The following is a 12,645-nucleotide window of genomic DNA, read 5'->3' as shown; positions in this document are numbered from 1 at the left end:
GAGCTTGCAGGTTGGTCTGAGTACACACTTAAAGTTTTATATATGCCTAGCTGAGTTCAGATGTTTTCTTACTGTTTTTTTGGGGGGTGAATACATATGGTTGAGATGGACTGCTGCTTAACAAGTATTTAGATGACTCACTGCCTTGAAGTTTTAATTAATCACCAAGAAATATCCACATTCCATTCTCTAGCAAATAAGGTCTTATACCCACTATGCCTAGGAGATGGCTAAGAGCATTGGTAAAGAGAGAGCGCTAACTGCTGGAGCAGAAATGTTAACATACTGAACTGTCAGAAAGCTATAAAAGACACAGAAGTGGCTTTTCTGAAAATACTTACTAAGCTTAACTGCTGTTGGCACTTACACCTCTTACCCGTTCTGAAAAAAAAGTTGACAAGGAGAAGTTCATAAGCCTTTGGGGTTACATATTTTAAGCATGTCTCCCCTTCCTTGTGCTTGCAGTACATACTGTGGTGTTGCTTACACTTCCTGCACTAAATAAAGATACCAAGCAAATCTGAAAGCTGAGATACACAAAAGAAGGGTAAAGGTGAATAGGTTTCTGAGCTTTAAAACTCACGTCACTCCTACCAACATGCTCAGACTTCAGGTTCTACCAGTATATTGGCTGTCCACGATGCGGAGTACTATGCTGAAAGAAGCATGCTGCAAGAATGACTCATCTAACCAGAATAAAAACAACATGGAAGTTATGAAGATTGATGAGTTCATGTTATCTGTACCACAATGAATCTTCTGCAAGAGGTTGAATATCAGCAAATGGCATCTACATTTGACTCCAAGCAACTCTGAGTTCCTTGGCTAAAAGGTCCCTTTTGCTCCCACCCACTTTAGCAGAGCCAGGAACAGCAGGAAGAACTTGCCCACATGATTCTGATCTTGCATTCACAGCATGATTAAGTTTTAGTGATGTGTATGCTCACTCGGTCTTTACAATTCCTACTACAAACCCTGATGCATTAAAGACCCGTCTGTAAGCTCTAAAACTCTGGCATTTGGTACAATAAACAACATCTAAAGTCACAGCTTACAAGAGCAAGGAGACAGTTCAAGGAAACATTGTGCTTAGGTTTCTGCTGTAGGAGGAAATTTGCAGAGAACCCCAGAAGATAAAGTTCAGTGATAGTTCTTTTTTAAGGCATAAGAGCAAATGTACACAGAGAAACAAAAGCTGCAGATTATTGGACAGACTTCATGTATGGAAGGTGAGACACACCACTGCAGCATGCTTTCAGAAGTGTTCTTTTTAACCCTTATAAGAAGTAGAAGCTATTGATAAATGGACTACTCATACTGTACAATTTTGATCAGGTAATAAAAGAACTTCATAGTTACTAGCAGATAGCTTTATTACATCACAGTTTTTTTGCAGTCAATTGAACAGTGCAGTGGTGAGGGCAGGTTAGTTAAAGCCTCTCACTTCATTCTTCATTTCTCAAAAAGCTGTTACATTGCAAAGGCTCCGAAGTGTTGAGGTACAACCAGTTCTGAGATTTATTCAAGTTTAAAGAGGAAAGTAAGTGTGACCACTTTGTAAGCAAGCTTACTGAAAGTGCCTATGTAATCGCTCTTTCAGGTTTTACACTATTGCTTGTAGTATTTTTAAGTCAAAGAGTTTAAAGGTGCTATTGACTGAAACTCACAGCAAAGACGTATGAGTTCATAAATTTGTTAACAGTGCTTTTTTATTCTAAACGTGTTTTAAGGACACGTCGATCTGTTTGAATAGATGGCTGCACTACTTCATGTCAATGCTGTGAATGCTTTTATTTCCTGGAACATGTCAGGGTCTGTGCTTCATTTTTTTAATGTAAAAAAAAAGAATCAAACTGAAGCTACATAGTGTTCAAGTTTTATCAAGATATAAATGAAGCCAACTGAGCTTAGTAGTTTGTCACGTTGAACACTGGTTGGTATGTAATGCCAATCAGAAAAAGTCTTTTCTACCACAACTGTAAAGTGTTCCAGCTCTTTTATTAACTAACTACTACCCTTCTTGCCTTTTAAAACATTAAAAATATCTTCTAGTGACTTGTGTACACATTGAAGGAATTCTATACCGTTTCTAGTTGGGTAAGAGGAAACATTGCAACCTATCCAATCATCATGTACTTGATATCCTACTCCAAAGCCATCAGGCACCACTGGGCCAAATCCTCCTAGCTGCACAGCTGGACTAACCAAGGTGCTTGTGGAAATGATGTTGTAATTAAGTCGAGCATAGGCTTGGTCTTGATAGAAATCAGGCAGTGCAATACCTTTGGATAAGGCCAAATAGCGCAACCCAAACAGATGTCGGTCAAATCCCTGACCTGTTGAAATAAAATAACAAGTATTAGAGATAGGACTGATTTCTGTGGGAAGTAAACTCACTTATTTCGATCTCACCTTACTCTTAAGCCACAAAAAGTCTGCAGAGCTCAGAGTTTCTCCAGTATTAGCAAGAAATATTTTTCGTAACCCAGACATTCTGCACATCTAATGCATCTAATGTACTTATTAGAACGACGGCTGGCTGTTGCACTGCTAGCTTCAACCAGGAATCAAAATTCACAGAATCATAGAACGGCATGGGTTGGAAGGGACTCCAATGATCATCAAGTTCCAACCTGCTGCCACAGGCAGGGCCGCCAGCCTCCATATCTAATACTAGACCAGGCTGCCCAGGGTCCCATACAACCGAGCCTTGATCACCTCCAGGGATGGGGCATCCACAATCTCTCTAGTATGAAGTAGACTTTTACAGCAACCTTGACAAACAGTGTTTGGTATCATCCTGCTTACCCATAGCAGCTTCTTTTGTCAGACGGCCATGGTACTTTGAGCACTCCACAATCAACTCCTGCAGCTCTTCTGTGCTATGCTTGGACAGTTCCCTGACGAAAGCCTCCGAACATTTCTTTGTATGGACAGAGGCAGGACGTATAGTCTCTGTGCGTCCATGTTTGAAAGCTGCAGTACTACAAGATTCATACGTAGCAACAGTCTGATTGTACTGCCGAAGGAAAGCCATCTGAAAGGCGAGCTGAGCCACAGCATCCGGGCTTACCTTCTTCTGTTTTAGCAGTTCCTTGCCCCCTCCATGGAACTGAATCATATTAAGAGATAGCCCTTCTACACTGGCATCAAAATTCTGCTTTGCTTTGGTAATCCCTGCTTTTAAGGCATCGTTCAACTTAAAGTCAAGTTTCTGTACTGCTGTGGAAGAGTCAACCGAAGCAGGCTGGGACTGAGGGCTCACAGCTGGTACCTCGGTACTATCTTTAAAGACTTCATTCAGGAATCTGAGCACAGCCACACCATCGCCCCAGGAATGTTCAAAATTAACTCCTGCAGTGCCATCTTTAGCTATGATAAGGTTGAAGGATTTATCATACCAGCGGTTAGCAGCGTCTCCGTGCAACATAGTATGAGACAAGTGCACAAAGTCTTTAACAGGAAAATCATCTAAACTGAGACAAAACACAGCAGAGTCTATTTTTCGAAGAGCTTCCTCATTGCCATTATCCAGTAGATCTTTCCTCAGCAATGCCCACGTATCTCGGTTTTCACTGGAGAGGTAACCAAGAGGGAAGGACGAAGCTGGACTGTTATCGCTAAGGATGTATTTCAAGTGTGCTTGTATTTCTGAAGGTTTCAGCATATTTCCATCTCTATCAATAACATCAAATACATAAAAATTCCCCTTTCTCAGTACCAGTAAATGTTTTGCCTTTTCATCTGTATAAAGCTCATCTCTGTTGAGTTTAGGCAGCCGCGTAGAATTGAAAAGCCTGAAATACTGAGACATATCTAGAGGGTACGCATTGACCATATAGGCACCAAACCAAGAAAGTGAAGAAGGCACAAATCGGATAATTTTCTTAAAGAGCTGAGTGTCACTTTTTTGGGGATTGAGGTGAAAAACTTCTGGTTCAAGATAACCAGCCCTGAAGGTCTTCATAAAACGAATAGCAGAAACAGTCATGTTCGTAGCTCGTATAAGCTGGTCATTATATTCAGATTTTGGATCAGGATTAAAAGACATAAAGGCATTAAAATTCAAAACAACAGGTTCACGTGCTTTTAAGTACATATCGAACCAGGGACCTGAAAACAGAGAGTTGAGAAACAGGTCAGAACATAAAAGCAGCATTCAGGATCAGACAGATGTTCGGAAAGTCAATATCCTGCCCCAGTGATCATAAATAAATCCCTACTGCAGCACATACGAACAAGAAAAACATAAGCAATAATTCCTCCAAGGATTCTCCCAAACTCCACTTATGAAAAGAGCACTGCTGGTTACTTGTAAAAACACTGAATTTGGAGCTGTCTGTACAAAGATTGTCAATGTTATTTACAATGAGGGAAGCTGTCCTTGTTTTCTGTATGTCTCTAACAAATCATAACTTCTTCCTCTTTCTATCCACTGATACTATCAACATTGAACAGAACTGGCAAAATGATGAGGTAAGAGAGAACCTCAAGGTAATTATTCCGGGCTGAGAGCAGACTTCAGGAAAAATTACATTTGATACCCACGGGTTTTTTAAGACAGTCTCACTCCATCATGTAGCCTGTTGACATATCAAGAAGAAAAATGTGACGCAAATGTTCAGTCCTTGCTGTAACCAAGGTAGTCCATCATAGCTCTAAAATGTGGTCATGCCTACACATTTGTCTCTGAGAAACAAAACTCCAGGAAGCAAAGGCAGGAAGGGTGTTGGTTTTGTTTGTTCATTTGTTTAAGTAGGCTCAATTATTAACAACTCTGAACTCAGTAAGGTTTGGTACTACATGATGTACGGAAGCAGACAAAGAAGCACATGGCCACCAAAGGCAGCTGATGGGCTGTAGGAAGGGCAAGGGGTTAACTCAAGAATGTAAGTCATAATTCCTGGTCCTCATCGATTAGTAACCACATTCCACACTATCACATTGCCTTTTAACCTTGGCTTGAAAGTTAAGAATGGGGGCGACTATACATACTTTCAGAAACAAAGCAGAACACTCATAGAACATCTTCTGTGAGGCCTGAAAAACAAATTATATCTAAATAAAAGATAAATGCTCAGTAGTTCACTGACACAGGGCAGAAACACGTTGGTTAGCCTTGGCAAACACCATAGTCAGCAGCACTTAAAGCCCCACCTACTGTACAAAGGGAATGGACAGCATGAGCTAATAAACTGAACAGCAGCTTATATGAAATACCCTGCTATTCTCTACAGAATTTGTGGTTGCTGTGCAACTTGCAAAGCCAACAGCCTAATGAGTAGTCTCGGTAGACAGTGAGGACAACATGTGAACTCCTAATTCCACAAGTATTTGAGTATTTCCACCCTTTTTGCCACCCATCCATTCAAAACCTTCACAAGCTTATGTATGCATTTGGAAGTCAGTGGAAGCAACAATCAGGAACCTAAAAGCTATATATTCCTCCCCTTCAATTTGTATTCATTTACTCTCATCTTTCACTTTTTGTATCTCTCAGTTTCTGTCACAGACAACATTCGTAGCATGTTATTCCAAGCTTATGCAACAGAGAGCTTAAGCTTTAGCCTATTTTATTTGTAGCATTATGAGCTGCCTATTATGAAGTATGATGACCTAAAGACTCCTGCATCCAATTAGAATCCCAGAAACACAGAATAACCTGAGTTGGAAAGGTTCACCAAAGCATCACCAAGTCCAAACCCTGGTGCGCACAGGATCGCTCAAAAACCAAACCCGATGAGAGCGGTGTCCCAATGCTCCCTAAGCACCAGCAGCTCAGGACTGTGCCCACCACCCTCTAGGGCAGAACCTTTCCCTCACCCCTACCTGACCCTCCCCTGATGCAGCTCCCTGCTGTACCTTCAGACCCTGTTGCTGCCACCAGAGAGCAGAGCTCAACTGCTGTCCCTCCTCTCCCTGTGAATAGCTGCAGTTACCATGAAGCCCCCCCTGATCCCCCTCCACTCCGAGCTGAACAAACCAAGGGACCCCAGCCGCCCCTTACACAGCTTACCCTTTAGAACTCTACAGAAGCAGAGTATCCCTTGGTCAACATACCTGTGATGTAACTAGTATGCTTGTTCTGGTTGTCTTGAGCAACTAGTTGCTCATGCAGCTCTCTTCCAATTCCCTTTTCAAACTGATGAGCAAGTTCTTCAGTCTTCCTACAGCAATCAGTAAAAGACGTGAAATGCTGTCACAATGCATATTTTCAATATGTAACACTCAACTTGCAAGTTACAAATGATACTGCATTACGACTATCTTATTTGTCCGTACCTGAACTGGTCATCATTTAACAGAGGTTTCTGGGCATTCAGATATCTCCTAATCGTATCTTCTAGTTTGGGAACAGGCAGTCTGAAGGAAGGGGAACAGAGAAACTTCAGCAATGATATTGATGAGGTTTCAGCTTCTTACACTACAGCCACAATTTCTCTTCCCTCTATTCTTCCATACACCCCTTATTATCTCAATGGCTTAGAAGACTCTTATGCAAGGAGAAAAGGAATAGATAAATATATGTCATCACAGCATAATGCCCTCATGACAAGCACAACTCGACTGTTGTTACTACAGTGAAGGGTCACAGCACCTCGCAGGCAACAGAGTGACAAAAAAAGCTGCAAGGAGCAGCAGCCATGCAGGAGAGAGGTTTAACTTCACAGAACCACCGAATCTCGGCACATCCCGAGTCGGAAGGGACCCGTAAGGTCCCTCGGGTCCGGCCCCGGCTCCACACAGAACCATCCGCTTTGGCAGCCACCTCCCGTCCGAGGCCCTTCGCTCCCTGCTGGGTGCTGAGCATCGCCGTTCTCTTGCCCATTTCCAACCAGTATCACTGTACGTTTCCTCTCTGCCCCAACACGAAACGGATGAGCGCCCACAATCAGACAGCGAGCCCAGCCCGACCCCGGCTGAGCAGGACCGCGAGGAAGGACACCTGCGCTCTCCTCGCAGTCCCACTGGCCGCCCCGACCTCAGCCCCCTCGCCCCGCCGCCCGAGGACGCCCCTTCCAGGCCCTGCCTCCCTGAGGAGCCCGCGGGGCCGCCGGTCCCACAAGGCAGCGGCCCGCGGTACCTGGGCAGGCTCTTCTGGTAGTGCATGGTGGGCACGATGCTGCGGTGCAGGAACTCGGCAGCGCCCGCGCTGCTGTACGCCCGCCGCCAGCAGCACGACACAGCCCGCCCCGCCGCCAGCTGCCGCGCCGCCATGTTGCTCCGTCACGCGCCCTGCGGCTCCTCCCGCTGCCGCCGCCCGAGCCGGGATCGAGCAGCGCCCGCCCCGCGGTGGGGAGCGCAGCTCGGAAGCGGAGCTGCTGCATTGCTTCGTCTGGAACGTGTTTGTGTGCGCACCGTCACGGCAGCAAACTTGTCTGCGTTGTGTCTGCACTGAGACGGCAGCGTGGGCTCGGTACTTCCTTGCATAAGCATTAAGGAAATCGCACGTGGTTGTGTTGTTTTGTCCGCACTCCACGCAGAACCCATGTATCTCTCTTCTGTTAGGTGTGTGTGTGTGTCCATTCGTCTTACAGACCATACAGGGCTCTATTCGTGCTTCCAGGGAGGACCATTTGCTGACCCTCGAGCTCGCTGTTCGCTCACCCATGACACATACGTACACATGCTGCCTTGCAGTATGAACCAGCACTGCAGATACTCACATTAGTTCTGTGGAGTATTTTCCATTAAAGCACTGAGCAATCTGCGAGTAGCTCAGGCTCTGCGGTCACATTTCAGTGAGTGCAGCATGGTGAGCAGTCACAGCTCTGTGTTTTTGCTCATGAAAACGGCACTGGTACAGAGTGCAGACACGGTGAGGGAAAGGAAAGCAATCCCTGCGGCTTACTCTGATAATCCTCTGAAAGTAAATTGGCCCTACTCTCATCAACAGAGTGGTGGAAGAAAAAGTGAAATCATTGTGCTTCCAGGATAATAAATGCCAAATGCCACAAGCTTTCCTTCTGTGTTGCAGCGTGCTGCTGGTTTCTGATCAGTGCGTGGTTCTTCCGCTACACCTTCACTCTTGTTTTGGTCAGGAGAACAAAAAAATCCAAGCCTGCTTTAGTTAATGAAGTCCAGTTTTACCTGGCTTGCCCTGTTGTGATAGTCCAGTTGAAAATGTCACCCGCTCTGCCCTGCACAGAAAAACAATGCGGTAACATTCCTTCTCTGTGTTGGTGTGCATGACTTACACCGCTCCTTTGTAGGGGTGGACGGCCAGACCCCGAACTGGGAAGACCAGGGAATGCACTGTGAGCACGTCACTTTGTTTCGAGGCAGTCTTGTTTTAGAAATACTACTGCATTCCGTTCTAATTTTCCAGAGCCCCCTAATCTTCTTGCAGGCTCTTAATGATGTAGTCGATAATAGGATTGTCGGTATTAATTTGGAACAATAATGCCAGCTGCTTGCTTGGTGGCGATTGGCAGAGGGGTGACCTTGCAGGTCAGCTAAGCAGAACTGGAAGTGCTTTGATCTGATCTATACGGAGCGAGGTCTGTTCCTCTCCAACAAGAGGAGCGAGTGGATTCTCTCTCCATGGGATGCTGATTCCTCTCCAGGGAGCACGGAGGACACCATGGCGGTGGCTTTGGATGCGATCCTCGCTCGGATCAAGGATGTTTGTAAAAGGAATGGTTTGCTCATCCTCTCGGTGTTGTCGGTCACCATTGGCTGTCTCCTCGGGTTCTTCCTCAGGACGAGGCGGCTCTCTCAGCAGGTACGTGTGGCACCAACAGAGTGCATCAGTGCAGGGAAAACACATAACAAAAGGCACAGCAACTTGTGGAACTTCAGGATAAAAAGCGTGTTGGTGTACTTGTTCAATGTGCATAATTCAGTGTGTTTGTTAATCTACATACTGCTCTTTGGGGCTTTTCACAGTTCTCAGACAATGTGTATGGCAAACGTTCTGGTCTTTAAGACACTAATAAATCCAGCACAGCCCCATTGTAACAACGTGAGTATGAATAATAAGCTACACGAATGTTAAAACAGTATGTTTGCTGGATTTTATATTAGTTTGGAATGTGTGAGTCTAAGGAAAACACCGGCAATACTTTTCACCATCAGGTATATGGAGGTACAGATCTTTGTGCTACACTGATGGTATTTTAGTACCAATGTAACAAATGGTCTCCCATTGTGAACAGACCATGCTATTAAAGTCCCTTGGGGATTTCTCCTCCAGTGTTCTTCAGCTAAGCTCTTTGTGGGTACTTGTTTCTGTATCAGTCTGCCAGTAAACAGGACAACAGACACTGCTGAATGCTTCGAGCATGCAAAGTCAATGTCGATTAAAAATGATGGCACTTAGTAAACACAATAGCTTAAAAGAATTCTCAGTTCTGCTGCCCTAACCGCAGTCTGAACACTTCTCGTGTCCAGTCAGTAGCTTCATAACATCTAGCAAAACACACGGAATGCAGAATAAAGGGATTATTCAGTGTAAGCTATTCACAGCAGTCCCCGGGACGTAGCATATTTCATTTCTGTAAGCATCTCTCTGTGTATTTCCAGGAAATTAGTTATTTCCAGTTCCCTGGTGAGTTACTGATGAGGATGCTGAAAATGTTGATTCTCCCCCTGGTTGTCTCAAGGTAAGTGAAGACAATGCTCGTTCCAATAACCACTGAAGTTTCCTAAATAATACATGCAGTCACCGTTGGTTTTTAACTGAATGAATATTGGAGAGCCAGGAAATGCCGTACATTTATATTTAAAGTAGAACTATGGCCATCTTTTTTAATCAATAGGAACATTTCCCTAATACTTCATATAGGTACAATAGAAATAGAAGTTAAGTGTTTGGAAAACATTTACCCCACTGTACCAGAAAGTCTACCTTCAATTTAAACAATTGAAATAATGCACCACATGAAGAAGATGGAAAAGCACATTTAGGTTATAATCTTTTGCAGCGCTTTGAGAAATCTGCTGCAGAATGAGAAATACTGGGAAGAAAAACATATGTCCAGTGAGGTACTGAAGTCTGCCTGGCTTCAGGTGATAGTGAAAGTGGTTTCTTAATACATTAAAGGTGGAAGCTTGAATGGTGCCACCTTGCTGGTGCCAGAGTTAATGATCTAGATCCCAGTGCTCAGGATGCTCAACCAGCTGCCTTTGGAAAGCTTTTCTCCCCCTTAAATGTGTGTAGTCTTCCAGCTGATTATGAGAACAACCGAATACCAGAAGACAGACAAAAGCCCTCTCATGTACACAATGCTGAGAGAAGAGATAAGAAGAGATCAAGAGTAGCAAAGCTAACTTTACCTTAACAGATCTTGTAATATTTGGGACTTTTCTTGAAGCCTCAGCTTCTGGATCCTAATAGATATGTCAAAAACTCACCTTTCAAAAAGATGTGTTTCTAGACTTCAGATCACTGAGAATTAAAACACAAATCCAGTGCTACTTATATTTTTAAATGCCACCTTTGCATCTGAATTCCCATGTTTTTTCACAGAATGAAGCTGATTCGTGTGTTTGCATGTCTAACACTAACAATGTGACCATAGACTCAGTTCTGTCCCACACTGCTAGAAAACATCAGTGCAAGATAAAAGATTTTGTGGATAGAAGGAGATTATTCCTAGGAAAACATAAATGTAACATGAGGAAGTGGTGTGCTAAGGACAGAAGAGAATAGAGTTGCATGCCTTCCCTAAAACCTTTCGTCCTTTAGATTCCTTCATGGGTTTTGATATGCTGGGAGGGGGAGCAGCACAGTGCAAAAGAGCTGCTCTGACACAGCTCTGACACAGCCTGCAGGTGCTATAGGTTACCTACAGATCTCTTGGCAGGGAATCTCTGAGCTACACTCAGAATTGATGAATTCAGTTTTCTAAGGAAGAGAAGTAACTTAAAGTACTTAAAAGCTTTCCTTGTAGGACAGCGTGAGTCTAACTCCCAGTATGACAGATGAACCCTTTCTGAAGTTTCAGGGGGTTCTGCAAACACAAAAATTACACCAGATGTAGTTACATTCTTGTGCACCCTTTTTTGTTTGTTTGTTTTATTCAACTCAGAACCAAGTGTGTGGTTCAGAAAGCTTTCAAGACTAGAAAATCTCGCACTTATAGGTCACTAGCTCAAATCCAGCTTACACAGAAATGGCTGAAAATCTGTGCTATCCTTGTGACCTGATAGAGGGTTAAGATGGGAACTTTGCAGGCGATTTCTCTTAGGAAGGAGAGATACTTGGGAATCTCTGAACTGTATTTATTTTACAAGTTCATTGGCTGCAGAAGAAATCAGTCAAACATCAGGAGATTGTTTCTTCACTGTTCTGTTCCTTAGCTTGTGCACTGATGTCACAGCACCTGGAAGTGCTCTTGTACCTATTTCGGCTGTTTCCTATTACCTGTAGTTTTTGTTTTTCTGTATACATGTGAGTCTTGAAAAGCAACTGCCAGTAAAAGTAGCCAGTCACTTTGAGTCCCATGTGAGCTTTTGTAGTTGGCGTGATGTGGGCCTTCATAAGGATGGAAGTTGGCACTATTTCAGTTATCTGCTTACATAAGCAAGCTTCATAGCATCATACAATGCTCTAAAAGAAGTATATTTTGCTTGCCCCCATCCTTTGCTCAGTTTTAGCCCTGCTCATCCCTGTTACTAGCTACCAAGTGTGTGATGTACAGAGCTTGCTGTGGTGAGAACAGGTAGCTGCATAGTGATAGCTACACAAGCAACATAAAGAAAGATAAATAGTTTGATGGAGTTTGTATCTGCCCTAGGAATATCTGGTAGGTATTTGTTACAAGATCAGATTTTAGACCCCGCAGTTACCAGATGGACAGTGTTTCTTACATATATAAACAACAGGATGCTATTTTTAATATTGGAAATGGGAATAGTAAGGGAGCGGAGAGAGTAGAGGCCAAACATGAATTCGTGGTTGAACACATACACTGTCTTAGACTGCACAAGGCTGAAAGATCATCTGCAGACCTGAAGCTCTCTGGTTCTCTTTGGGACAGAGACCTCGATTCCCTTCAGCTGATAACGGAAATGCAAATAGTTCATTTTCTCTCATATATCCAAAAGGTTTCAGCAAATATCTCAGGTTTTCAGACAGGCACACACATACACAGCAGTGACAGAGGTGGATCTCAGTGCATCCTGCCTTGAGGGCTCTGATAGATTAAAAAAAAAACCAAAACCGTGGGTCTTTAGCTACGATCTGATCGGCTGGTTTGAGGTGCTCAGATTTGTTAACCAGCCTTCTCTCCAGATAATGAATTTCCTCGCTTCAGCCAGGAGATGGCTCTGTCCGGAAGAGCCAGGAACCAAAAGCTGTTAGCAGTGTTAGCAGCCGTTCCAGTGCAGTAGTAGCACATCTGGAGGCCTTTGAGGCTTTTCCTAGCAACGTTATCTACCAGAAAATCACAAAATCTCTAACTCTCACTTAGTGTAGTTAACGAATATCTCTTCTCCTCCCCTACCCGTCCCCCCACATCTATCCTTCACCTGCAGTATTGCTTTCAGGACAAACTGAATATCAGAGATATCTGCTCATCACTTCAGTTTCTCAAGTTCTGAGTGCTTGAAATTTAAATCTAATGTCAATATATTTGTACTCTACACTAAACAAAGACTGAGAAAGAAACAAACACCCAGTTTTCCTATCAGTAGCATGTA

General features: G+C 43.7%; 2 protein-coding genes across 2 annotated transcripts in view; one reads left to right on the top strand and one right to left on the bottom strand.

The window, feature by feature from the left end:
* Positions 1 to 1,354: 1,354 nt before the first annotated feature.
* Positions 1,355 to 7,264, bottom strand: CPT2 (carnitine palmitoyltransferase 2). The gene is made up of 5 exons (XM_072342817.1): positions 7,085 to 7,264; positions 6,283 to 6,363; positions 6,061 to 6,167; positions 2,809 to 4,113; positions 1,355 to 2,336 (listed from the first exon to the last, which is right to left on the bottom strand). The coding sequence occupies exons 1-5, from the start codon at positions 7,216 to 7,218 to the stop codon at positions 2,005 to 2,007; spliced, it is 1,959 nt and encodes a 652-aa protein (XP_072198918.1). The 5' UTR covers positions 7,219 to 7,264; the 3' UTR covers positions 1,355 to 2,004.
* A 1,320-nt stretch (positions 7,265 to 8,584) lies between these two features.
* SLC1A7 (solute carrier family 1 member 7) overlaps positions 8,585 to 12,645 on the top strand; it is a 40,892-nt gene continuing 36,831 nt past the window's right edge. Inside the window, exons 1-2 of the mRNA XM_072342813.1 lie at positions 8,585 to 8,725; positions 9,526 to 9,605. Coding sequence (XP_072198914.1) covers positions 8,585 to 8,725; positions 9,526 to 9,605 — 221 coding nt within the window. The remainder of the gene's footprint in view (positions 8,726 to 9,525; positions 9,606 to 12,645) is intronic.

This window comes from Excalfactoria chinensis, chromosome 8, assembly GCF_039878825.1.
Source record: "Excalfactoria chinensis isolate bCotChi1 chromosome 8, bCotChi1.hap2, whole genome shotgun sequence".
Lineage (NCBI taxonomy): Eukaryota > Metazoa > Chordata > Aves > Galliformes > Phasianidae > Excalfactoria > Excalfactoria chinensis.
The sequence above is the reverse complement of the archived record's forward strand: the minus strand, read 5'-3'. Positions and strand labels throughout refer to the sequence as shown.

Bases quoted from the DNA above. Each gene is read 5' to 3' on its own strand.
- CPT2 (XM_072342817.1), bottom strand. From the start codon at position 7,218: ATGGCGGCGCGGCAGCTGGCGGCGGGGCGGGCTGTGTCGTGCTGCTGG. The intron at 6,168-6,282 runs GTACGGACAAAT...TGATTGCTGTAG, and splicing joins TTAAATGATGACCAGTTCAG to GAAGACTGAAGAACTTGCTC. The intron at 2,337-2,808 runs GTAAGCAGGATG...TTATTTCAACAG, and splicing joins GACAAAAGAAGCTGCTATGG to GTCAGGGATTTGACCGACAT.